Raw genomic sequence first — 24,202 nt, forward strand, 5'->3', positions numbered from 1 at the left:
AGAATGTTAAAATACATTTGAATATTTTTAAATCAATCCAATAAATGAAAACATGAGCTTTAACTCAAAACATAATAATTCTTACATTATGTTACATTAATCTTATAATAACCGGCTGCTTAGTGCTGTAATGATGTTTTAGCTGCTGATATTCAAAACCCATCAGATGGTGCCACTAGATGCAGTGAGTGAAAGTGATGACAGCAGAAAGGTGTAAATATGAGTCGAAGATATTAGTAAAATCAATTATCAGTCAATCTATAATAATGATGATAGTTCCATACAGTTATCGTCACAGCTTCAGGTTTGTCTTCAGGTGCTCTTGCAGGAAATAAACCAAAGTAATCTGTGTTTAATTGAGTTTTTATTATAAAATGGCAAAAACGATCAGATGTTTTATTTAGATCATTACAGTGGTTCTTCAGTGGTGATTATTTCATTATCACATGTGATACTGTACACTACACATCTATGCAATTGATATTCTATTTTATGTTTATTTAAATAAATCAAACAATGTGATACAAAAAGTGAAAAGCAACAACAACAACAACAACAACAACAGAGGCTAAACATCTTGGCAGAAAATAAATGTAATCAAGTGTGAGTCAGGGCCCGTGTGAGATCTATCATTTATTCCAGTAGATCCTGTATTTGATCTTCGTTTTTTTGGTGACAACTGCATACACACACCCTCCTTCTTTGATTTCTGAAAGGAAAAATACAGTGAATCAGGAGCCTGGCTAAAGCATCAGTTTTAAAAACAATTAATGCTTCAAATTCAGTGAATATTCAGTCCAACATTTATGAGACCTAAATAAAAATGTATTTGCTTTGTCTTAAAAATCCCAGTCTTGAAACAAAATAGTAGAACTGAACATCATTTGAGGAACAGGCTTGCCTTCCATCTCTTTACTAGCTGAAAACAGTGTTTTTATTTTTGATGGATCTGTTTTCTGAACCAAACCCGTCTGTCACAGAAACATTTAGTCACTCGTTTGCCTTTAACAATAGCACTGTTTATTATACTGAAGAAATTAAGTCTGTCAGCAGTGTTTATTTCCCCGAAATGGATGAAAACAAAAGAAATTAAAAACCACTGAACAAATGCATGATAAATATTACAACAGTGAATCACATTATATCAGTGAATTATACTAAATGTATTCTTAAAATGACAAAAATCATCAAAGACAGATTATAATCTTGAAAAAAAAAAAAATTAAAAAAAATAAAAAATCAGGAATATCACATTCTGCTAACTCTTGCTGAAAAAAAAAAAAAACTGAAACTATTCAGATGCAGATTCCCTGGAGTAATGTCAATCTTAATATTAATACCATAAACTCAGTAGTTGTATTTATTAAAAAAATAAAATCTTATTTTTAAAACAAAACACATCTAGACAAAATCAAAAAAAAAAAAAAAAAAAAAAAAAAAAAACATGATGAGAGTTTGATCATCTTCTCATGCTCACAAACACATACTCCATGACTTTATCCTCCATCTTTAAAAATAAAATATAAAAATGACAAGAACATAAAATAATATATATAAATATATATATATAAATAAATATATATATATATATATATATATACATATATATATACTTGTTATATTTGTTTATATAAATAATCAACTATATCAACTTTTTTTGGTATTAGACTATTTTTCTGATGAGTTGTTCTGTCACTAGTCAAAACCAATAATCTGGTGTGGAGGCATGATCTAACAATTATAATCATAAAGCAAGATGAATAGGATATATTATTATATATTCTGAAATATTATTATGCCTCTTAGAAATTGAAAATTTTGTTTAATGCCTAAACGACATATAGTATGTAATATTGAAATATTATTTTGCCTCTTAGTAAGAATTTAACAACATAATAAAACAGAAGAAATGAAGAACAACATTGCTGAATACTGGATGCAGAACATTTCATGGTAAACTACAGTCAAACTGATTTTTATTTTTATTTTTATTTTTTTTTTGTAAATGGATAAAGTACATAGTTGAAAGTGATCTCAAATGTTCAGTTTTACTTATGGTTTGCTTGTGAGTCAAAATAAAACCTGCATATATATATATCCTTTTGTTCCAGTGACATATCACTGTGGTGTGTGTTATAACTAAGGTTTTATTTAGTTCCTGCTAAGGTGAATGATTTACTGCAGGTTTAGAAGCCAAAACCGAAGACATTGATCAAGATCAAGACAAGATCATTTATGAGCCTAATGTATGTTTGTCTGATGAGTGAATGTGTGAATCGATGATGTTCTTCTTCTGTTTCTTTGCATGTGTTACATTTACAGACTGCAGCAATCAGACTGGATCTCTGACCAATACAATATATATATATATATATATATATATAATATATATTATATTATATTTATATATATATTTTTTTTTTTTTTTGCTTTACAAATGTACTCCAGTTCTTATTTGATCATTATAGAGTCAAAAACACAAGCACACACTGATCTACATCTGACTCTCTGAAATGATACAAACACACACAACATAAATGAGAAATAAATGATCTTACCGATTTATGTTTCATTCATAGAACGTTGAATCATGAAAAATAACAATAGTGATCTCGTCATCACAAATCTGACCTGTGTGAACAACAGTAACAGATTAAAACAATGTTTTTTTTTTATGTCAAAGTTGAAAGGTTAATGCACACAGTTAATTAAATATATTTAATGCTTAAAAACACCATTAACCATTTTAATATGACATTATTATTATTATTATTTACACTCACACAAAAAGTCCCTTCTAGAAGAGTAAAACAGTAATTACAGAATCAGTTTTTGTGTGAGAGACGAATAAAGAACTGTTTTGTTGTAGATAACTGCAAACCAATAACCACACATTATAGGAACTAAATGATGTTACCTACATAAATAAAATTATAATGTGGTCTATCAATTGATTAATGTATTTGGTGTAGTTTTTTAAAGTTTACTGTTAGTATTTGTTATAACAGCAGCAGTATGAAACACTTGCCTTCTTGATCAGTTTTTCTACATTTCCAGCAGATGCAGAAGATCCCAAATCCAGCGACAATCAACAGAGATCCAGCAGCAGCAACAGAGATCAACACTGTCAGAGAATCTGATTCTGGAGGATGAGAAGGAGAGGAAAAGAGAGACATTGATGTGAGTTATTGAGTCTGATCTACAATAAGATCAGCTCAGTAAATAAACACATATATCAATGCTGCTGTACCTGAACATAACATACATTACAGAGCTATGTCAAGACCAGATGTTGAGTCTGGTTGCTGATGTGATTGTTGAGCACACAGCTGTAGCTGTTTTTATCCTGATATTCCACCTCCAGAGGTAGAGAGAGACTGATGCTGAGATCAGACACACTGATGCTGGACAATAAACTGTTTCCTTTGTACCAGGAGAGAGTCACATGAATCACATTCACCATTCTGAACACAACAATGAACAATGATGATGATGATGATGATGATGATGAAGAGCATTGTGGAGAGTTACTGCTGATGACAGGAACAGGAAGATGAGCTGAAAACATGAGAGAATAACCAAAAACTTGGGTAAATCTAGACAAGGTTTTTTTTTTTTTTTTTTTTTTTTCTTTGGTTTAGTGTATTGAGTGAGTGTTTAGTGTGATGATAAGCAGTAATTGTGTTTGTCATCTCAGACTATAACATAATTAATGTTGATAAGTAAATCGTAAATAAAACAAGAGGTGCAAGACAAATGTACTCACCATCGACAGAAACACTGAATGTTTTTGATGACAGTTTCACTCCACTAATATCTACTTCATAGTCTCCAGCTAGTTCAGTTGTGATGTTTATGATGGTCAGAAATCCAGTCTTATTGTCCAGCTTCAGTCTGTCTCTGAATCTCTCATCAGGACCATCAAATGTGGAGAAGATTTGCTGTTGTTTTATAATTCTAGCTATATAAGATTCGTTTGATTCAAATCTCCACAGTATGTCTTGAGCTTGTTGTACTTCAGAAAAACTAGTTTCCAAAGTAAGAGAATCTCCCTCCATCACTGAAACTGATTCACCAAACACACCTGATGAACAAACAGATTTTACACTGATAAAGGCCTCTGGTGGTTTACAAACAGAGCTGTGGAGCTGTATAACTGTAGATTTTGTAATTTGATAATATTCAGCAGCAGAAATGCACAACAAAAAGGTGAGCTATATGAACAGTCAGATGTGAGAGCCAAACTGTTAGAGTGAGGTACACCACCTAACTTTAAACACAGATTAACAAATCAGGGATTATAATCCTGACGTAAAACTTTCATCCACATTAATATTGTCCACCATATTTGGATTTGTCACTGTAATAGATTAAAAAGCAAAAAAAGTTATTATACCATTTCCTTTCAGACTGACTAACAGAAACACTCTCTGATATAAGCAGCTCTTGCAGATAAAAGGACTTAAAAAAATGTGTAAAAAGTCAACTGTCTTTTCTGGAAACTGTGAAGTGCTGCTGTTACAAAGAGAGAGTTAGAATCAAATAGACCGAGAAAACACTGCAGAAGTGCTTACGGATTTACAGAAATAGTGCCAAATAATGGCGTAATATGGCATAGTTTATGAATAATAATAATAATAATAATAATAATAATAATAATAATAATAATAATAATGACAGAAAACCAGGGTCAGATTAAGAACACGTTGGATCCTGCAGCTACAACAACTCTGAGAACCTACTTTATAGTAATGCCACAGTGTCTTCTACCAAAATAATAATTATTATTATTATAAATTTCACAAGTGTCAATTAAAAAAAAAAATCACAGGTTTCTTGTCAATATTAAACTTAAAAAATAAGCATACTGTAATTTTTATCGTATTTCTTCTTTACATTTTTTCTATACATTTTTATATATGTCCGCTCCTTATATTTATATTATAATCATATATGCTATAATTATAGATATATATAATATATATATATATATATATATATATATCTATAATATATATTATATATATAAAATAAACAGAAAATAAACATACACCTCCACAATATCTACATAATAACTTAATAATTTATAAAATTATAACAATTTATCTATAAATTTAGAAATTTCAATACCATTCAAAATTAGTAAATTTCACAATATTCATGATTCATTTGATACATTACAGCATATGAAAATAATGTAATTTAAACGGCACACTATCAGAAAATGATGGTACAAATTATATTCTTTCAAAAGGTGCACTTTTGTACTTTATTTATCACTAAATGTTCATATTAGTATCTTGAAGGTACACATTAGTACAAACGGTAAATTGTAAATTTAGTGGCAATTTCATTACTCTGGAAAAAAAAAAAAAAAAAAAAAAAAAAAAAAGAAGAAAACCATAAAAATGCTTTTAGAACTTACCAATCAGACTCCAGCAGCACAAACAGAGCAAAGCAAACATGTGAAACATTTTCTTCATTAGTTCAGTGTCTCATCTAATAAGACATCTGCTCAAACACTGAATTCACTAGAAATGAATCCTCCCACAACAGAGTTTGCCCCTCCGTGTTCACAAACTACATTTGCATATGATTTGTTGTAATTATGATCTGTTATAGTTCATGTTGGCCGTTATTAAGACTTTATCTGTTATTAATGGGTAAAGTAATCTTTATTTTTTATCAAAAAACACAACATATCAGCCTTTTTAGTTTAGCCTTTCATTTAGCAAAAAAACTAATAATATGTTAATTGAATAAAATAAACTACATTTCAAAAAAAAAAAAAATGGAGCAAAACTCAAGTGATTTTTAAAGTTCTATATGTTTATTCAATTCTTAATTTTAGTTTATGGCCAAAGTAAAAAGTTAAAAGCATGTATGATCTGTCAGTAGCAGTGTTACTGAAGCTCATCTTCTGAGTCAAACTGAAAGCTGCTGCGTCTTTTTTTAGAAATGTGGTTTGATCTGTTGGTGGACAAACATCTTGTAGACGAGAGTGTGTAGAGTGTGAATTCACTGCATGTGTGTTTAGTTTGGAGGCGAAAAGTGTCTTCCTGTTCTGCTACTTATATGTGGGGCAAAAAAACAAGATAAGAAAAAAACAAGATGAGAAAATGTTTGACACAGAGAGAGAGAAACAAATACCAAATGATTATATTTAGATCAGCTTTAGCAGCTTCAGTGTTTCTGTCATTGGTGAGCATCATTTAGTCATTCCCAGCATTTTCATTTGAAGAATGTTAAAATACATTTGAATATTTTAAAATCAATCCAATAAATGAAAACATGAGCTTTAACCTCAAAACATATAAAAATTTTGTGTATATATTTTGTTACATTAATCTTATAATAACCGGCTGCTTAGTGCTGTAATGATGTTTTAGCTGCTGATATTCAAAACCCATCAGATGGTGCCACTAGATGCAGTGAGTGAAAGTGATGACAGCAGAAAGGTGTAAATATGAGTCGAAGATATTAGTAAAATACGATTATTAGTCAATCTAATAATAATGATGTTAATAGTTCCATATAGTTATCATCACAGCTTTAGATTTATCTTCAGGTGCTCTTGCAGGAAACATAAACCAAAGTAATCTATGTTTTAATTGAGTTTTTATTATAAAATGGCAAAAACGATCAGATGTTTTATTTAGTTCATTACAGTGGTTCTTCAGCGGTGATGTTTTCATTATCACATGTGATACTGTACACTACACATCTATGCCAATTGATATTCTATTTTATGTTTATTTAAAATAAATCAAACAATGTGACCCAAAAAGTGAAAAGCAACAACAACAACAACAACAACAACAGAGGCTAAACATCTTGGCAGAAAATACATGTAATCAAGTGTGAGTCAGGGCCCGTGTGAGAGCTATAATTTATTCCAGTAGATCCAGTATTTGATCTTCGTTTTTGGTGACAACTGCATACACACCCTCCTTCTTTGATTTCTGAAAGGAAAAATACAGTCAATCAGGAGCCTGGATAAAGCAACATTTTTAAAAAACAAATTAATGGCGCTTCAAATTCAGTGAAATATTCAGTCCAACATTTATGAGCACCTAAAGTAAAATGTATTTGCTATATCTTAAAAATGTGAGGTCGTGAAACAAAATAGTAGAAGCAGAACAATCATTTGAGGAACAGGCTTGCCTTCCATCACTTTAATAGTTGAAAACTTGTTTTTTTATTTTTGATGGATCTGTTTTCTGAACCCAACCTGTCTGTCACAGAAAACATTTAGTCACTTGTTTTGCCTTTTAACAATAGCACTGTTTTATTATACTGAAGAAATTAAGTCTGTCAGCAGTGTTTATTTCCCCGAAAACTAGATGACAAAAACAAAATAAATTATTAAAAACCACTGAACATGCATGATAAATATTACAACAGTGATCACATTATATCAGCGTATTTTACACTAAATGTATTCTTAAAATGACAAAAATCCAGACAGTAAGAGACAGATTATAATCTTAAAAACAATAATAAAAAAATAAATAAAAATCAGGCATATCACATTCTGCTAAACTATGGCGGAAAAAAAAAAATTACCTGAAAACTATCCAGAATGCAGATACCTGGAGGTAAGTCACTAATCTAATATTAATACCATAACCTCAGTAGTTGTATTTATTAAAACCATAAACTCGTTAGTTTTTTGTAAAAAAAACTGATCACATAAAACATACGTCAAAAAAAAAAAAAAAACATGATGAGAGTTTGATCATTCTTCTCATGCTCACAAACACATACTCTATGACTTTAATATCCTCCAATCTTTAAAAATAATTGCTATAAAAATATCAAGAATACAAATATATCTATAGATAAGCTTAATATATATATATATATATATATATATCATCATATATACTTTTTATTTTTTGTTTTATAAATATCAACTATCTCAACTTCTTTTGGTCATCTAACTATTTTTTTCTGATGAGTTGTTCTTTCACTAGTCAAAACCGATATTTTCTGCGAATATTATTATGCCTCTTAGTAAGAATTTAACAACACAATAAAACATGATCTAACAATTATAAGCATAAAGCAAGATGAATAGGATATATTATTATATATTCTGAAATATTATTATGCCTCTTAGTAAGAATTTAACAACATAATAAAACAGAATAAATAAAGAAAATCATTGTTGAATACTGGATGCAGTACATTTCATGGTAAACTAGAGTCAAAATCAAGTGATTTTTAAATGTTGAATGGATTTTTTTTATTTATTTATTTTTTTTTTTTTTTGTAAATGGATAAAGTACAAAGTTGAAACCATGTATGATTTCAAATCATCAGTTTCACTTGTGTTTTGCTTGTGAGTCAAAATAAAACCTGCAGGTTTTTTTTAAATTTTTTTATGTGGTTTGATCTGTTGGATGGACAGAGATCTTGTCGGTGAGAATGGTGTGTTCAGTTTGTAGGTGAAGAGGTTCTTCCTGTTCTGTTATGAACAGTGTTGAACTATAATTTACAGAAACATGATGAGAAACAGTTTCACACACAGAGAGAAAACCAACAGAAACACAATGATCATATTTAACACTGACATTCACAAGATTAATTTATAAAAGTTATTCTTTTTTTTGTTTTATAAATTGATCATTTAAATCGATCTAGTAAAGAATAATAAATATATATATATATATATATATATATATATATATATATATATATATATATATATATATATATATATATATATATATCCTTTTGTTCTTTTGTTGACATATTACTGTGGTGTGTGTTATAACTAAGGTTTTATTAAGTTCCTGCTAAGGTGAATGATCTACTACAAATATATAATATCATTTCCATAATCATAGTATAACCAAACTGTAAATATGAAACAAAATGTAATATTAAAAAAATCCCAAATAAACTAAATAAAATACACCAATAATCTCAATACAGGGTCTATGAAGACGTGCAATCATCTCTTGGGTGTGTATGCTGTTTATGAATCAGGATCTGAGTTTATATGTTGTGCATTAAGTTCTTTAGCAAACAGAGGAGAGTGAACGTCATCAGGTGTTGCCCAACTGCGCTGGTCTAGCTCCGCCTTGCCACGCATTCTCCACCACACTGTGGCGGGTTACGAGCCAACGACATACACAGCGCGTGGGGCCCCCGTCAGTCCTCGGGAGAGTTTTTATTAACAGAAAAACCAAAACAAGGGGGAAATCAAAGTTTCCAAAAGTGGAACAAATAGTCCAAAACAACAAGGAGTCTGGTGTCCTCGTCGGGCTGCGGGTTCGTGGGGGTCGGGCAGTGTTCATGGAGTAGTGTCGCAGGTAAAGGGGGGAGTCCCCGGCGGCCGCACGCGCTCCCCTTTCGTTTCCGGGTCGCGAGGGCGCGGCTTCGCTTTCTAAAGCGGCTTCATCTCCTCGCTTGGCCGCGGGCTTGCATGGTATGGACCGGCCCGTCATCCTGGCCCGACGGCGCGTGTAGACGGTGCGGTTCGCGACCGACCGCGGGTCCGCAGCTCACGTCTCTGGTGGCGCGGAGTCCACTCAACGCCCCTTCCGGGACCCCCGTGACACCAGTGTGCCGCACGGGAATATAACCTGTCAACGCGGTCTACCCGAGGAGAGCCGCAGGTGGGCTTTTTAAACAGCGCGGGTGATGAGGTCGCCATTCCATTCCTTCCTTCAGGGTGCCCCATCACACGCCGCCAGCCCTGCTCTTCCAGCGCCCCTGCCTCTCTCGTCCCCGACACCCACGCCTATCGGGAGTCCTGGTGAAGGGCGTATCGATTAGGGACGGGGTGCCGGTGATGATCAGGGAAGGAGGCAGCTGACCAAATCGCCACAGAGATATATATAGATATATATAGATTATAATTATTTCTTTTTTTATTTTTTTTGCTTTAAAATTACTCCAGTATTATGTGATCATTATAGAGTCAAAAACACCAAGCACACACTGATCTACATCTGACTCACTGAAGACGATAGAAAACAACACATAACAATAAATGAGAAATAAATGATCTTACTGATTTCTGTTTCATTCACAGATTCGATTCATGAACCTCACAACAGTGATCTCGTCATCACAAATCTGACCTGTGTGACACCACAGTAACAGATTAAACAATGTTTTTTTTATGTCAGAGTTGAAGGGTTAATGCACACAGTTAATTAAATATATTTAATGCTTAAAAACCACCATTAACCATTTTAATATGACATTATTATTATTATTTTTAACACTCACACACAAAAAGCATCACCTCTTCTAGAAAGAGTAAAACAGTAATTTACAGAATCAGTTCTTTCTGTGTGAGAGACGAATAAAAGAACGGTTTTTGTGTGTAGATAACTGCAAACCAATAACCACACATATAGGAACTAAATGATGTTACCTACATAAATAAAATTATAATGTGGTCTATCAATTGATGAAATGTATTTGGTGAAGATTTTTAAAGTTTACTGTGTAGTATTTGTATAACAGCAGCAGTATGAAACACTTGCCTTCTGGATCAGTTTTTCTACATTTCCAGCAGATGCAGAAGATCCCAAAACCAGCGAAAAATCAACAGAGATCCAGCAGCAGCAACAGAGATCAAACACTGTCAGAGATCTGAGTCTGGAGGATGAGAAGGAGAGAAAAAGAGAGAGAATTGATGTTAGTTATTGAGTCTAGGATCTACAAACATATACGATCAGCTCAGTAAATAAACACAATATATCAATGCTGCTGTACCTCTGCACATGTAGTGTCAGAGTTGAGTGATGTCCAGATGTATGTCTGGTTGCTGATGGGATTGTTGAGCACACAGCTGTAGCTGTTTTTTTATCCTGATATTCCACCTCCAGAGGTAGAGAGAGACTGATGCTGAGATCAGCACCACTGATGCTGGCCATAAACTGTTTCCTTTGTACCAGGAGAGAGTCACATGACCCAAATTCACCACTGAACACAATAATGAACAATATGATGATGATGATGATGAACATTGTGAAGAGTTACTGCTGATGACAGGAACAGGAAGACGAGCTGAAAACATGAGAGAATAAAGAGAAATATGGGAAACATTTCATTATGTACATAGCTAATAAAATAAGAAGCACAGGACAAATTTTACTTACTGTAAACAGAAATATTGAATGTTTTTGATGTCAGTTTAGCTCCACTTATCTTTACATCATAAACTCCAGCGTGTTTAGTTGTGATGTTTGTGATGGTCAGAGATCCAGTTTGATTGTCCAGCTTCAGTCTGTCTCTGAATCTCTCGTCAGGACCATTATATGTGAAGAAGATTCCAGCATCTCGACTGATTTCAGCTATCAGAGACTTATTGGATCCAAACATCCACAGTATGTCGTCGTCTTCATGTATTTCAGTAACATCAGTGTGTAGAGTGACAGAATCTCCCTCCATCACTGACACTGATTCACCAAACACACCTGAAGAATAAACAGATTTAACACAGATTAAAATTCTTGTTGGTTTAGAAAGCCTGAAATCAGTTTGTAACTTTTAACTGCAAAAAAAGACACCTAACTAAATGAAATGGGACATACGAACAGACAGACAACAGGCGAACAGTGAATCAATAATTTGATCTTTTGTATTAAAATTATTTGCAGCCAAAATACAAGGTAGAGCAAAATAAAAGGTACATGATAAATTAATCACAGTTTGAAAGTATATAAGTTCAAATATGCTGGAAAATATTTATAACACAAACGTTTTTGTATTATTGAATTGATGTGCAGTTGTTTATGATCACTGCAGAAGTATTTTAAATTATATTTTAGAAGTTGCTTGTTCATGATTTGAATTTTTTCAATCACTGAAATTAAGATTTCTAAAACTAAAACGAGAGATTTGAAATGTAGCAGAATCTTGTTACTCTGAATTGTGAATAAATGACAGAAATAACTGTTTAACTTACCAATCAGACGCCAGCAGCACAGACAGAAGAAAACAAACATATGAAACATTTTGAGCTGTTCAGTGGAAAGTCTGATCTAAAAAGACTATCAGTGAAAGCACAACTGATCTACACAAACACAACAGAACTGATGTCAATCCTCCTCTCACAGAGTTTGACCCTCCTAATGCAAACACACATGCGCATATACATGTTAAGTATAGCTACAAATGTAATATAGAAATATTCTTTTGCCTCTTAGTAAGAATTTAATTCTTCTATTGGATAACATTCCTATTCATCTATCATTTAAACATTGATAGTTTTTAAAAGCTTGACTGCTGAAATATAGAAGTATTGTTGTATATTTGATAGACTACATTTCATAGTAAAAATGGAGCCTAACTGTAGTGATTTGGAAATATTTGTGTATATTTTACTCATCTCTTAATGTTAGTATATGGAAGCTAAAACCATTTACCAACTAAAAGGCACTAAATCTGTCATTGGGACAGGACCAGTTCAAAAGGGACACATTTGTAGCTTATTCCCCGTAAACATATAGGTGCATATTAGTACCTAAAGTGTATATTTTAGTACAATAATGGTACATATGAATACCTTTTGAAAAGTTACTGATTCCAGCTTTTATACCTTTGTTTCTCTCTCTCTGAGAGTGTACCAGATTAACTGAAGATTAGCCTCTGACTCAAACTGAATGTGGCTGCGGTCAGGTTGTTTTTTTCTAGAAATGTGGTTCAATCTGTTGGCTGGACGAACATCATGTGTGTGAGAGTGGGAATTCAGTGCATGTGTGTTTGGCTTGAAGGTGAAGAATGTCTTCCTGTTCTGCTTTGAAGTTAAATCTACAGAAACATGATGAAAAATGTTCACACTGAGGTAGACAACACACAATGATCATATTTAACACTGCCATTCAGAGCAGTTTCACACTAAACTGAATTCAACTGAATATTGATGGTTTATTGTGTTTTTAGAGCTGCTTTACAGCAGAAATGAATTGTTTGTATCAGTGAATCAAGGTTTTTAAGCATGGAGCAAACAAAGGAAACTAATGAGATAATTAACAGACAACAGGTGAACAGAATGACTAATTAAACAAACTGGGGAAAACTAGGTCACAGGGGAAACACAGAGACAGAAAACCACAGACATGTAGCAGTTTCCACTGGGTGCTTTATTATTACAGGTGACGTTTTGTCAACAGCTGCCCTTATATTCATACAGTATGTAATTATTTCTCTTTTTTAGATTTTACTGTAAAATAACTGAATACTGTATCTGTATAATAACAAGTGTTGTCTGATGAGTGAATGCGTAAACCAGTGATGTTCTTCAGCTGTTTGTTTGCATGTGTTACGTTTACAGACTGGATCTCTGACCATCACCAGAACCACAGACTCTAGACAGTTTAATTAAATTACAGATCATCGGTAAAAATTAAATATTGAGATAACAATACCATGAACTGCACAGGCCTAACTTTAAGTAAAATTAAAATATCTTAAATGTAAAAAAAAAAAAAAGGGAAAACCACGATCAAAATTATGGTTTAAATAAGATTTCTTATTTTTAAACAAAGTATGATGCAACAGAACGAATAGATAAACCTTGGTTTAATCTAGATTTAAGATGAATCTTTGTTGTGTAAGACATCCATAATCTTTAATTTATTTTAAAGTTATCTAGTCTAGAGGAAAATTAATTAAAAAATTAATAATAAAAAAAAGTGAAATTGTTTGACAGAGAGAAACAATTACTAAATGATCATATTTAGATCAGCTTTAGCAGCTTCAGTGTTTCTGTCACTGGTGAGCATCATTTAGTCATTCCCAGCATTTTCCTTTGAGGAATGAAGATATTAAAAGTTGAATATTTTTAAATCAGTCCAATAAAGGAAAATGTGAGCTTTAACTCATAACATAATCAATAATTTAGAATCAGAATCAGAAAGAGCTTTATTGCCAAGTATGCTTGCACATACAAGGAATTTGTTTTAGTGACATAAGCTTCCAGTACACAGAGACAACAACAACACAGACAAAATAAATAAATAAATAAATAACCCTTTGCAAATAAATAAGTGTATAAACAATTGTGCTATAAATGATAATGGAATAGGATTGAGTAAGACCTTGCTGTACTCGAGGATCGAGGGGCTAACAAATAAATATCCGGGATATTGCACATTTTTATTGCCTGGTTAAGACCCAAGACATCTCAACTGTTCGACGAATGACGAGTGGTCTATGCCTGGGGAAGAAAAAGCGCTGTTCTTGTTCTTGCTGACTGTCTTCGGTGTATTTCCAGAAAGCATGGTTAACTTACCGTGAACTAAACCCTGAACTCTCGGTTGATGTAACCCCACACCTTGCTTACTCGAGGTATCCTTATGGTTTCAAAAATGCATTCGTGAGAATAAGTTAACATGTATAACTCAGAGTATGTTTTATGGTTAAGATTCAAGACATTCTCAACAGAGCGACAGATAATCGACGAGTCCACTATGGAAACGGGCGCTAAGAAAAAGCGCGCCAAGCTGTTTATTTCTTCTTCTTTTGTTCATTAACTATTTACATATATAGTGCCTATCGCCACCTAATTGATGACCGTGATGTTTTTTCCATGTTAATCTTTAATCCTAAAAGAATTGTGACATAATATTTTTTGTGTTATGCTAATTATATATGTAAGTCATACACAGATATGTATTTTGATTTTAGAAAAGTTAGACATTATAGAAAATCCATTTGTGATTCTAATATTTTCAATGTAAATAGAATTAAAATAAACATAACATATTTCTAAGTTAAACATGCACCTGTGTGTAATAATGTTTTATAATTTATACACCGTATACACTCTTATATATGGCAATAAAAGAAATAATCATATTAGAATAATCGTTACCTTATTTTGATTAGGCCCTATATTATATGCTTCCTCTATAAATATATATAAAAAAAAATATATATATATATACTATATATATATATATATATATATATATAATATATATATAATATATATATATAATAAGCTATATAACATATTGTAATATTATATAATGCTGTGTGCTATTCTGTCACGCCACACTGAAGGCTCATGAAGTGAACTAACCCTGGAACAGAAGCTGCTCCGGAGCAGGTTAAGTTCAGAGAGAGTGAGTTGCTATGACTACTAACATACCCTGAAAGTTACCTCCATTTTTGGAACAGAAAGTTGAGGTTATCCACTTACTTACTCTTAAACATACCCGGGTATGTCACATAACCTGCTTTCTGGAATACCCCCCTGGTATTTGCGGCTCTGAAGCGTCAGCCAGATAAGTTCAAAGATGGGGTAACTTGGATGTGAGTGATCCAGAGTGATTTTCTGAGCCCTTTTCCTCACTCTGGAGGTAATTTAGACATTAATTTATACATAATTTAAACATTATGTCACTGTCACACACAAATCTTACAAGCACCTGTTGTTTAGTGTTGTGATGTTGTTTTAGCTGCTGATATTCAAAACCCAGCAGATGGCGCCACTATACTGTGAATGAAAGTGATGACAGCAGAAAGGTGTAAATATGAGTCAAAGATATTGGTCCAATTGATTATCACTCTACGTCAATCTATAATAATAATGATAATAATAATAATTTTTTAATTGATCATTACAGCTTCAGGTTTGTCTTCAGGTCCTATAGCGGGAAATAAAACAAAGTAAGCTGTATTTATTTGAATGTTTGTTTGTCTGTTTTATAAACAAGCAACAGGAGGCAGTGACCAGGTAAGATTTTATTCAGTTCATTATATTGAGAACAGCATCATTCTATATGTTTTTAGCGCACCCTGTCGGGTAAAAGTAGAGCAGTTGTTACAGAGGAGAAGACATTTTCTTGTTTAGACATTAAAGCAATTTCCTTCTCACATGTGTGTGCTACCATACAGTGTACAATTTTATGCTTATTTAAATGAGATAAAATTAAACAATGTAATGCAAAAGGAAAGGGGAAAAAATCTGAGACAAAAATCTTTAAACAAATAAATGTAATAGAAGTATGAGTCAGGGCCTGTGTGAGCTCTATCATTTATTCCAGTAGACGTGGAATTTGGTCACTGTTTTTTGGCAAGATTTCCATACAAAGGATCCTTCTTGGATTTCTGCAAAGAAAAAAAATACAGTCAGTTTGATGCAACAGTGTAAAAACATAAGAAAAGAAGAAAAAAAAACTCTCAGAATGAATATGCAGACAATTTACGAGACCAAGATGTTTTGTAAAATAATTTATTAAAAATCAAAGTCCTAAAAACTAATAGAACTGAACATAATTTGAGGACAGCTAGGGGTCCCGTATATAGGTAGAAAACATCAGCTTATCTGAATGATTTGCGATCACATCGTTGCTGATAATCAGCCTCTTGTAGCTATATTCAGCACTACAAGAAACTCATTCACTTGCAAGAGCAAAGGCATTACTAAACAAACACATCTTTATTCAGGTTTGGTTGATGCAATATAACACTGGTGGGTGTGGCCTCACGTCAAAGAAGGACTGTGTCATGGGGAAAGATAGAAACTAGAAAACCCTCTGACATGAGATTTTCATTTCTAAATTTTAAGGTTGCTCACTAAATGGAACAAATATTATTGGGAGAGGTCCTGCTGTTTTTGTTTCCATTGTTAACAGGGAATAAAATGCAAAGAACAAAATGTTTAAAAATCCTTCGTTTTCTTGTAAGGTGTTTAAATATTGCTGGCCCACGTTGGCTGAATGTGTTTGATAAAGTGGGCCGGTGGGATTCAAGTAAAGTGGGCTGACCTTTAACCTTTAGTAATTATACTCAAATTCATTGCATACATTGATATTCACTGGTTATTTTATAGTTGACATGTATAATTTACTTTTTAAGAAAACAGAAATTAGCCTACAGTCAGGAAATTCAGGTCAGAAATAGAAGAAGGGAAAGAAAGAATAGAAAGGAAGTCAAGGCATGAAGTTTCATCTGTGGAGTGAAGAAAGGATGAGAGGAGCAAAATGTAGATGCAGAATATAAAGCTTTAAAATATAAAAGCTATAATATAAATTAAAGTGTTTGAAGAACACCACACCACACACACACACACACACACACACACATATATTAGATATATTATATAATACTTATATATATATATTTACATATGGTTACTAAAGGTATCTAAATTATGTATTTTACAAAAAGTGGCCCACTTTACCTGAATTCACTTAATAATTTGGAGTTAAAAAACAAAAGCACATCCTTTGTGTCAGGCTGTTGACCCACCAGAACCAGATGTGAGATCCACCAATCAGAGAGGTTTACGAATCTCAAACTATTGTTTGATTGGTTTAAAGGGGCCCTATTATGCTTTTTCAACTTTTACTCTTTTTTTTTTTACTTTAGAGCATAATGGACCTCTTTAACTGAATGTTGTGTACTGTTTTAAGCATCAAAAAGATCTGCAAAGTTACAAAGCTCAAAGTCCACTTCAAAAGGAGATATTTTAGTTTAACAGAAATCACTTTTTGAAAACTACAATAAACGACTAGCTTGGACTACAAAGCATATTTTCCGGGATTTGTGATATCACAAAGATCGATGAATGGGACGAGACCTGGTTGAGCTGCACTAGAGAAGGCAACGAGTGTTATCACAACGTCAGAGACACGTTAACTTTCCCAAGGCAGACGAGCTTAGAGTGGTTACAATCATCCGGGTTTAAATCACACTCAAATTGATTTGATTTTGATGCAATATTTAAAACATTTTACTGAAGCTCGCAGCAGGAGGCTATGGTAAGAGGCGTCACATTTCCCAACCAGGCGCCGAGTGCTGTCAGTCACAACACACACTGGCCCAGCTAACCAGTCACAGCACACACTGGCCCAGCTAACCAATCACAACACACACTGGCCCAGCTAACCAATCACCACACGGCCCACAACCCTGCACCAGCGCACACTGGCCCAACTAACCAATCACAGCACACACTGGCCCAACTAACAATCACAACACACACTGGCCCAACTAACCAATCACAGCACAGACTGTCCCAGCTAACCAATCACAGCACAGACTGTCCCAGCTAACCAATCACAACACACACTGGCCCAGCTAACCAATCACAGCACAGACTGGCCCAGCTAACCAATCACAGCACACACTGGCCCAGCTAACCAAACACAACACACACTGGCCCAGCTAACCAATAACAGCACACACTGGCATAGCTAACCAATCACAGCACACACTGGCCCAGCTAACCAATCACAGCACACACTGGCCCAGCTAAAAAAATCACAGCACATACTGGCCCAACTAACCAATCACAGCACTCACTGGCATAGCTAACCAATCACAGCACACACTGGCCCAGCTAACAAATCACAGCACATACTGGCCCAACTAACCAATCACAGCACTCACTGGCATAGCTAACCAATCACAGCACACACTGGCCCAACTAACCAATCACAGCACACACTGGCCCAGCTAACCAATCACAGGGCACTTTGTATTTTAGAAGGCGGGCCTTCATTTGATACAGGAACTATTCCAGCCGTTCATGCTAGACTGGGAGAGAGGTGGTGTAATAATGTAGAATATTTGAAAAATAATGTGTTTTTCGAACAACCTAGTATGACAGCCTGTTCTAGTACACCCCCAAAACAAAATCAAGACTTTGCAAAAGAGCATAATAGGACCTCTTTAAATGAATGAACAATCTCTCGAGTGGCGCCTTTGACCACCGGGCTCACAATGTCAACTCATCACGTTGTTTCTTGTGCAACATGTTCTACATTTCCAACTGATATTGGTGGTAAATAAAAGAGTTGCCATTAAAGAATGACAAGGCAGCACTTTCTCATCAAGGCTCCCTGAAGACTGCAAACACAGAAGTCTACCGTTTTAACCCGCAGTGAATCAAAGTCTACTCTCTTTCTTCCGGGAAACACTTTCATTGTATAGAAAGAAGATAGAATGAAAGTGATGAATGGTGACTGAGGCTGTTATATTGCCTAAAAGAAACTCATGCGGTTTACTGTTTTTTACTTTATTTATTTATTTATTTTTTTTTATTAACTAATCATTAAATTAGTGTGTAGTAATAGATTTGTGCTAATTTAATTCATAGGTCTGCAAAACAGACACTGTATGTTAGTGTTTAGACTGATGTTCAAACATACACTTAAAGGGATACTCCATCGCAAAAGCAAAACTTTGTCATTAATCACTTACATCCATGTCATTCCAAACCCGTAAAAGCTTAATTCGGCTTCGGAACACAATTTTCCGGTTTTCATCCAAAATATCTTAAATTGTGTTCCGAAGACGAACAAAGCTTTTACAGGTTTGGAATGACATGGGGGTAAGTGATTAATGACAAAATTTTAATTGTGGGGTGGAGTAACCCTTTAATGTAATAGCATAAATGCATGGTATATATATATATATATATATATTATATATATATACATATATTAGATATATTTTTTTTTTTTTTTTTTTTTTTTTTTTTTTTTTTTTTTTTTTCTTACTGAAGAGCTAGCTTTAATTAGCCTGACTTGACTTGCAACACAGATCTTACCATTTTTCGTGCTGGCTTACACAATGCAGAATCGCTTCTGGTCTCGGCTGCATTAACAAGAATCACAGATGTGTTAAAACAACAAAGATTTCAATATTATACCAAAATTTGTGCCTTGAAAAGATAACTATTTAGACATGAATTGCTTTCTGTACTGACTGGTTTTTTCTACATTTCTTGCAGATGCAGAAGATCATGATTGTAGCTACAATCAACAGAGATCCAGCAGCAGCAGAAATCAGTACAATGTACAATAAAGGAAGGCCCTGCTCTCTAATGAACAATTCTGTAATGGACAAAATTAGTTGTTAATGTGAGTGAATATGTTTATCTGATTTACAACAAATATAAAACATAAACACTATATAACAGGCAAATCAGTATTAATATCACCATACCTGAACATGTGTGACAGAGTTCAGTGATGTTGAGATGTGTGGTCTGGTTGCTGATGGGATTGTTGAGCACACAGCTGTATGTGTTTTTATCCTGATATTCCACCTCCAGAGGTAGAGAGAGACCGATGCTGAGATCAGACACACTGATGCTGGACAATAAACTGTTTCCTTTGTACCAGGAGAGAGTCACATGACTCACATTCACCACTGAACACACCAATGAACAATTCTGCTGTGATGAAGATGATGATGATGAACATTGGGAAGAGTTTCTTGTGATGACAGGAACAGGTAGGCGAGCTGAAAACATGAGAGAATCAACAGATCAGCCAATCGGTTTAGTGTGTTGACGATCAGTGAGAGTCAAATCAAACTATAAAATTAAATCTAGTTATATAGTATATATTTAAAGGAATATTCTGGTTTCAGCAGCAGTTAAGCTAAATTGACAGCATTTGTGGCATAAAGTTGATCACCAAAAAAAAAAAAAAAATATTTAGCATGTCTTTATTAAAAAAATTAAATAAAATAAATGTTACAGTAAGATCCTTACAATGGGAGACAATAGGGCCAGTCCATGAATGTTAAAATACTGTTACAGTAATGACACAATACATAAACAATATAAGTGTTAACATGAGTTAAGTGTGAACAAATTATATCAAGTTATATATCTCTGTATTTTCTGTTTTTCTTTTTATTTATTTTTTTATTTTTTTAAATCCAGCCCAATGTTGTCCAATGAAACAATGTTCATATTAAAGGCTATGAAAACAAATATTGTAAATGTAACCATGTGCAAAAAAGGGTTGAAATCGCATTACATACTACATTGTAACATTACAATTTAAAAACAAAAATAATGCTTTTTAAAACAGAAGTTAAATTTGCTAAACTAAAAATGAAAATAGATTGATTACATTATATTTTGATTACCTGATTAAAATATCAGTTTACAGTTACTGCTATCATAAAATACACTTATTTGTTGGTTTAAAACACTATATATGGCACATTTATTTTAGCAAACACATCTCAAATGCATTATACAGTGCAAGTAGCCTGTCTGTTAGTGTCGTGTCAAGTCACCTTTATTTATACAGCGCTTTGAACAAAACAGATTGTGTCAAAGCAGCTGAACAACATTAACTAATTAATTAAAAACAGTGTGTTAATAATGCAAAATGACAGTTAAAGGCAGTTCATCACTGAATTCAGTGATGTCATCATCCAGCTCGGTTCAGTTTAAATAGTATCTGTGCAATCATAAATGAATGTAAATGAAGTGTCCCCAAACTAAGCAAGCCAGAGGCGACAGCGGCAAGGAACCAAAACTCCATCGGTAACAGAATGGAGAAAAAACCTTGGGAGAGACCAGGCTCAGTCGGGGGGGCAGTTCTCCTCTGAACAGATGAAACCAGCAGTTCAATTCCAGGCTGCAGCAAAGTCAGATTGTGCAGAAGAATCATCTGTTTCCTGTGGTCTTGTCCCGGTGGTCGTCTGAGACAAGGTCTTTACAGGGGATCTGTATCTGGGGCCCTAGTTGTCCTGGTCTCTGCTATCTTTCAGGGCTGTAGAGGTCCTTTTTAGGTGCTCATCCACCATCTGGGCTGGATACATACTGGATCCTGGTGACTGCAGTGACCCTCTGATCTGGATGACTTCAGAATAAGAAAGAAACAGACTAATATTAGCGTAGATGCCATTCTTCTAATGATGTAGCAAGTACATCGGTGGTTATGGGAAGTGTTCCCGGTTCCGGTTTACCTAATTAATGAGGCCTAAAAATCCTTTAACGGATTTGGATATTAGAAGCATATTAGTGTGTTATGTGTAAGCCAGGTTAAAGAGATGGGTCTTTAATCTAGATTTAAACTGCAAGAGTGTGTCTGCATCCCGAACAATGTTAGGTAGGTTATTCCAGAGTTTAGGTGCTTAATAGGAAAAGGATCTGCTGCCCACAGTTGATTTTGATATTCTAGATATTATCAAATTGCCAGAGTTTTGAGAATGCAGCGGACGTGGAGGACTATACTGTAACAAGAGCTCGTTCAAATACTGAGGTGCTAAACCATTCAGGACTTTATAAGTAATAAACAAGGTTTTAAAATCTATACTATGTTTGATAGGGAGCCAGTTCAGTGTTGACAGGGCCGGGCTAATATACTCATACTTCCTGGTTCTAGTAAGAACTCTAACTGCTGCATTTTACTGCTGTCAGCAGCACATGTATCTGTCAGAGCATCTAACAGAGCAAGCCACTTCAAACTAGATGTGTTAACTATATCTTACCAGTTATTATAAAGCCTTTAATTAAAAGCTTGTCTCATGTTTAGGACAAATTGGATTATGCAGTTTCACTGCAGCAGATCAGGCTGTGTCCTTCTCTACTTTTCAGATGCACTCGTATCAAACTACTGTATATTGATATACTGTAAACTGTATTCCATCATACAATATTTTTTATAGAAAATATATTCATATGTTGTATAAACTCAATATACCACCCCGGCCCTAACTAAGTATCCCTTTAATAAAATAAGAAAAATGTGAATTTTTGGACAAATGATCTCGACTCACCATAGACGGTAACACTGAATCAAATTTTTGATGTCAGTTTTGCTCCTCGTATTTTTGCTTCATAGAGTCCAGCATGTTGAGTTGTGATGTTTGTAATGGTCAAAGATCCAGTCTGATTGTCCAGCTTCAGTCTGTCTCTGAATATCCCATCAGGACCTTCATATGTGGAGAAGATTAGCCATTTTTTAGCTATGAGAGACTGTTTAACTCCAAATAGCCACACTATGTCATCATCTTCATGTATCTGAGATTCAGTGTGTAGAGTGACAGAATCTCCATCCATCACTGACACTGACTCACCAAACACACCTGATAAACAAACAGATTTCACACTGATTAATGCTTCTAATATACAAAACCAATAGATAGATAGATAGATAGATAGATAGATAGATTTATATCTTACCAATCAGATGCCACCAGCACAAACAGAACATAACAATCACGTGAAACATTTCTGTGAAAAAGGCTAAAGATGAATGTACTCTCAGCTATATACTGACAACCAGTGTATTAGCGCGCTACTACCACTGCATGTGGCAATGAATAACCTTTTGCAGAGTAGTGTGGAGCATGTGAGAAGCCACACAGACTCTTAATTCTTTCTTTGTGGTGCATATATACACTGCTCCAAAAAAATAAGGGAATACTTAATCGTCATAGTTTAACACCAAGTCAGTTAAACTTCTGGGATATCAGTTTGTCCAATCATAAGTGATTGTGAAATAGTTTACCATGCTTTGGTGCAAATTAAGTGACAACAGGTGCATTGGAGAAACAACAGCAAGGCTGTTTCCATTAACTGTTGCCACAAAATTATAATAATTTCTATTTTTATAATAATTATGTTTTTTTAAAGCCACTTTATGTAGAAATACCAATTTCCAAAAGTAGTATGTTAAACATGACCAATTAGATGGGTGCTTAAATATTTCTTAATTTCATGCTGTTTTTAAAATATTTTTTATAGTGGTTTTATAATTCACTTCAATAAATCAAGTATGTATCATTTGATTGGAAAATAACAATATATAGTTGTTATCCTCTGCCATCTGTGACTTTCTGCAGTGCATCTTCTGAGTCAAAATGAAAGCCGCTAATGCCCAAAAAAGAAAAATTGTGGTTTGAGTTGTGCAAACAGCAGGTAGGTGAGAGGGGGATTCAGTCAGTGTGTATGAGTTTAGTTTGTAGGTGAAGAGCTAATGCCCTCCCAAAAAAGCTTTATGGTCAGATAAGTGCTGAATCCGTCAAAAACAGTCAAATCAGAGTCCCAGGTCAAACTAGATTTTTCATTGCATTTATTGTAGCATCAGTCATAGTCCCACAGTGGCTAAATACCCTCTAACTCCACTTGCTGCAGTAGCCACGCCCTAAACTCACGCTATTGGTTGAGCTAGAGAGAGATTGACAGATCTGAGCAGATTGCTCTCAGTCTTTTAATGGTGTCTGGGAGGCTCAATGTTCACACTTTTGAGGAAGATAAACTGATGAATACCAAACTTGTCAGTTAAGTTAAGATAAATAATTTTACCATAGAAACCTTATACTTCACCATTAAGAAATTAAAGTTACCAATATGCATCTCTATTGTGACTTATGACTATATCCTGAAATTTTGTCTGGACCACCTTTCTTCATGTTTTGGACAACGACTCGTAACGATTCTTATTGGCTCCTTGATCATAGATCATAG

General features: G+C 34.0%; 1 protein-coding gene and 1 long non-coding RNA gene across 2 annotated transcripts in view; both read right to left on the reverse strand.

The window, feature by feature from the left end:
• Positions 1 to 11,424, reverse strand: part of LOC122141471 (SLAM family member 9-like) — a gene marked incomplete at its 5' end in the record, with an annotated part of 137,205 nt that extends 125,781 nt beyond the window's left edge. The window contains one exon of the mRNA XM_042748966.1: positions 11,124 to 11,424. Coding sequence (XP_042604900.1) covers positions 11,124 to 11,424 — 301 coding nt within the window. The remainder of the gene's footprint in view (positions 1 to 11,123) is intronic.
• Positions 11,425 to 15,710: 4,286 nt separating this feature from the next.
• On the reverse strand, positions 15,711 to 19,989 carry LOC122141699. The gene is made up of 4 exons (XR_006158017.1): positions 19,930 to 19,989; positions 19,691 to 19,817; positions 19,532 to 19,578; positions 15,711 to 16,083 (listed from the first exon to the last, which is right to left on the reverse strand). It is a non-coding gene; the product is annotated as an uncharacterized LOC122141699 (long non-coding RNA).
• Positions 19,990 to 24,202: the final 4,213 nt, after the last annotated feature.

This window comes from Cyprinus carpio, chromosome B22 (genome assembly GCF_018340385.1).
Source record: "Cyprinus carpio isolate SPL01 chromosome B22, ASM1834038v1, whole genome shotgun sequence".
Classification (NCBI taxonomy): domain Eukaryota; kingdom Metazoa; phylum Chordata; class Actinopteri; order Cypriniformes; family Cyprinidae; genus Cyprinus; species Cyprinus carpio.